Source organism: Salvia splendens, chromosome 8 (genome assembly GCF_004379255.2).
Source record: "Salvia splendens isolate huo1 chromosome 8, SspV2, whole genome shotgun sequence".
Lineage (NCBI taxonomy): Eukaryota > Viridiplantae > Streptophyta > Magnoliopsida > Lamiales > Lamiaceae > Salvia > Salvia splendens.
In genome coordinates, this window is record NC_056039.1 from 14,224,175 (window position 1) to 14,227,774 (window position 3,600).

At 34.5% G+C, this 3,600-nt stretch overlaps 1 protein-coding gene across 3 annotated transcripts; it reads right to left on the reverse strand.

Annotated features, from left to right (window-relative positions):
• Positions 1-343: 343 nt before the first annotated feature.
• On the reverse strand, positions 344-3,307 carry LOC121745391 (protein yippee-like). Of its 3 annotated transcripts, none has more exons than XM_042139273.1 (6): positions 3,189-3,307; positions 2,858-2,959; positions 1,513-1,556; positions 999-1,107; positions 851-906; positions 344-761 (listed from the first exon to the last, which is right to left on the reverse strand). In XM_042139273.1, the coding sequence occupies exons 2-6, from the start codon at positions 2,951-2,953 to the stop codon at positions 677-679; spliced, it is 390 nt and encodes a 129-aa protein (XP_041995207.1). In that variant the 5' UTR covers positions 2,954-2,959; positions 3,189-3,307; the 3' UTR covers positions 344-676. The 3 variants fall into 3 exon arrangements, with proteins under 3 accessions (XP_041995207.1, XP_041995206.1, XP_041995205.1); XM_042139272.1 differs by lacking the exon at positions 3,189-3,307 and adding an exon at positions 3,052-3,187; XM_042139271.1 differs by lacking the exon at positions 3,189-3,307 and having other exon boundaries at positions 2,858-3,182.
• Between the last annotated feature and the right edge of the window lie 293 nt (positions 3,308-3,600).

Below are 3,600 nucleotides of genomic sequence, written 5' to 3' on the forward strand. Positions count from 1 at the left end.
CAATGGCTTTCCTAATCAAATACTCACTCCGATCCCAATTCGTGTCCCACTTTGATCCATGAGTTTTAAAAAATGTAAAAAAAAAAGAGAGTTCGAAAGAGTTAGTGGTACATGGAGCATACTTTTATATATTAGTTTAGTTTATAATAATAAAATGTGAATGAAAAATGAATTAGTGAAATGTGAAGCTTACTACCAAAAGTAGTAAAAGTAAAGTGGAACAATTAATAAGGGACGGACCAAAATGAAAAACTGAAACACATAATAAGACTGAGGGACTACTATACTATATCTAAGTTAACAACACCTAAGGAATCGAATAATAGACAAGAGCAGAAGAAGATAACAACAAAGTGCATCAAATTAATATTTTATTATTTGTACATATATATGTCCAATTCAAACCAAAGGCACTCACATAATCATGAAACTAAGACATCAGCTCATGCTCAACATAAACTACACATGAAGACCTAATGAACAATGTCAGTTCCTTGAGAAATTAAATGCCATCGGAATCTAAACGAACCACGTAACAACAGCAAACGAGACGTTAATCCGACGGTAACGGTCCATCCAATCATCAATTCAGAAGCAGAGTCAAAGAAGAAGAATATGAAGAGGTTTACGAATGTACAATTGAAGATGACGATGAGATTAGGAACAACCCACTGATTCAGACATCATCAGCATCACTTCCTCCTAAATGTGGTCCGTGGCTAACCCAATAATTGCTTCCATCCGGCCCAGATATCTTAAACCTGTGGCACGAACGATGATATCTCAAAAACCATACAAACATTATCATCACACCGATTTCTATAATGTGGTATTCAGACACAAAACAGACCGCTCAAGAACAGATTTTCCTTCTTTGTACTTTTGACTCTTTTCGCGAGCAGTTTCCTGAAGACAACAAACACACAATCGCTACTGGAACCTAACCGATAAAAAGTTAATGAAAAGTGAAAATTGTGAGTTTTAACTAAGGATCTTACATATTTCCATCCAACAGTTGAACCACATTGGACGCAGAATATATCTACAACGATGTGTGATCCAGTCATCATCATTCTCTCTTCCTTCTCGCCAAGCGTTACATTTGCTCTGCAATGCAAAGCAAACAGCACTCACTTCAAGATCGATTAGTCATATCTTCTATAGTGCAAATGTATTTGCTAAGAATGCTTAATGCCATCTCCGTTTCTGATCATGTTCCCTATAACCTTTTTAACCAATCGGAAATCAGTGAGGAAGACTGGCGCCATGTTTTTAAATTAGGATTTGAGGAACATCTTGTAACCATAATATAAGATCCCCGAAACTGATGTTTGATATAACATCACTCATATGAAGACTTCAGTCTGTTGCAAGACAAGAAATTTCACGAATATCTAATTTACCGAAAATCATGATAGAGGAGAAAAGTTACACATCATATGGAAGATTCATTCCGTAGATTTGGTGTTAAAACCCCCATGTATTAGTGACAAGAAATTAAGAAAAACTTACACTTTACTGAAGAGATAAGCCTTTCCGTGCCTGCTATGGAAAGACTGAAGCAAAAGATACAAGGTGAGACAGAGAATGTGTGTGACTCGATTTGAAAAATCTGAGTATGACAAGTAAAACATTCGAGATTTAAACACTTACACATCACTGACAAGAAACATGAAAAAAAGAACAATACGGTACTAACAAGTAGTCTCCTCTATGAATTACAGCCTCTAAATACAATATCCCAACAAAAGTTTCATTATACAATTCAATGGAAGTCAATGTTAGACAATATTTTATTTTTTATGCTCGGCATTGCAAACATACACTTACTCAAGACTAGCACAATAAAAGTAGAAGTGATGTGTACAACATTGAGGCAAGAATTGTGCTCAACTTGCCCCAAATCTGTACTAGGCAGTAAGGAACTACTTCAGACTTCCATTTTGCATAAGTAGATAGTATTTTTTTAGAATTCAGTTTATCATCACCAATGCAAGATTCTTGTATCAAGCAAACAATCCTAGCATTCTGATCTTGATTAGTGTAATTTGCAAACTACAATAAGATTACATACTCTCAACAAATTAATGTATTAAACGTCAAGTACTCTCTAACAACATTAGTAATTACTTCTCTGTCCATCAATAAACTTCTCATTTTACCATTTTCGCCCATCCACCAATAAACTTCCCATTTGCTTTTTTACTACTTTTGGTAATGGACCCCATATTCAACTACATTTATCTCCCTCACATTTCATTATAAAACTAATATATAAAAGTAGGATTCTCCTTCCACTAACTTTTTAACCCACTTTCTACTACTCCTTCTGTCCCATAAAAATAGTCATTCTTTTTTCCATTTTGCTCTGTCCCACAAAAATAGCACCATTTCTATTTTTGGCAAATCTTTTCTTCTGATAAGGGGTCATTCTCCACAAACAATACTTCAATCATTTTTTCTTTCTACATCTCTCATACTTTACCAATTTCACATTAAAATCCATTACGTCCGCAAAGTCCCGATTTCTGTGGGACGGAGGAAGTACATTTTCTTAAAACTCGTGTCTGGTCAAATGTGCTCATGTATTGGTGGAGGGAGGGAGTATTTTGCTATGATCCCAACAAAAAAAGTCAACTATTTATCCCAATTAAAAACCAGATCCCAGAAACGATGATTGTGAATATGATCAAGATTCAAGAAAACGAGAGCTGATAATCATTTGAACTACAACAAACTACAAAAGTCCCAAACAATCAGCTGATCAAGAGAAGGTCAGAAGAGGCTTTAGGTAAACCCAATTTCAAGATTTTGCGTCAAATTTCAAGAAATCAACAAAAGAAAAAAAAGGTTTAACCTTGGAGACGATATCATCATCAAGCGCTAGATGAGTTCCACAGTGCTTGCAACTATAGATCTTTCCCTCAAGAGTCACAGCAAACACCCTCCCCATATATCCCTAGTCAAATTATCAACAATTTTCAGAAAGAAAATGAATATGCGCAGTAATTAAGCAATCAATTAATCTAACAAAAAAATCGGAAGATTCACTTGGCAAACAGCAGAATTGAAGATGAATTTCGAGACGGGATGACTTGAACAAGGCAAGAACAAAGGTAGATAAAAAGAAGAGTGCAAGAAACGAAGACAAGAATAACACGTATATTTAAATGGCAATCGCAACACACATTTGTCGAAGTGAAACTCCGCAACGACGTTACGTGTATGTGACACACAGAGTGTAAACGTATTTATACAGGAATCGATAATTGATGTATGCAAGATAAGATAAGAAGCAAAAGTTTTTAATACAATATATGGGAAAAGTGAATTTCCCATATAATCTAGGGACCAGTATATACTAAAAAGATATGCAGTTTAACGAATATTAATGAAAATATTTCATTATTTACTGAGTGAGTTTTAGGGAAATTATTTGACTTTATAGAAAAAAAGTTTTAGTAAAAGGAGGAATCTAATTTTTATATATTGATTTAATAATAAAATGGGAATAAATTAACTCACTAGAATGTGTGGTTTACTTGCCAAATATAGTACTCCCTCCTTTGTCTATCAATAATTGTCCCATTTTTTGCCAGG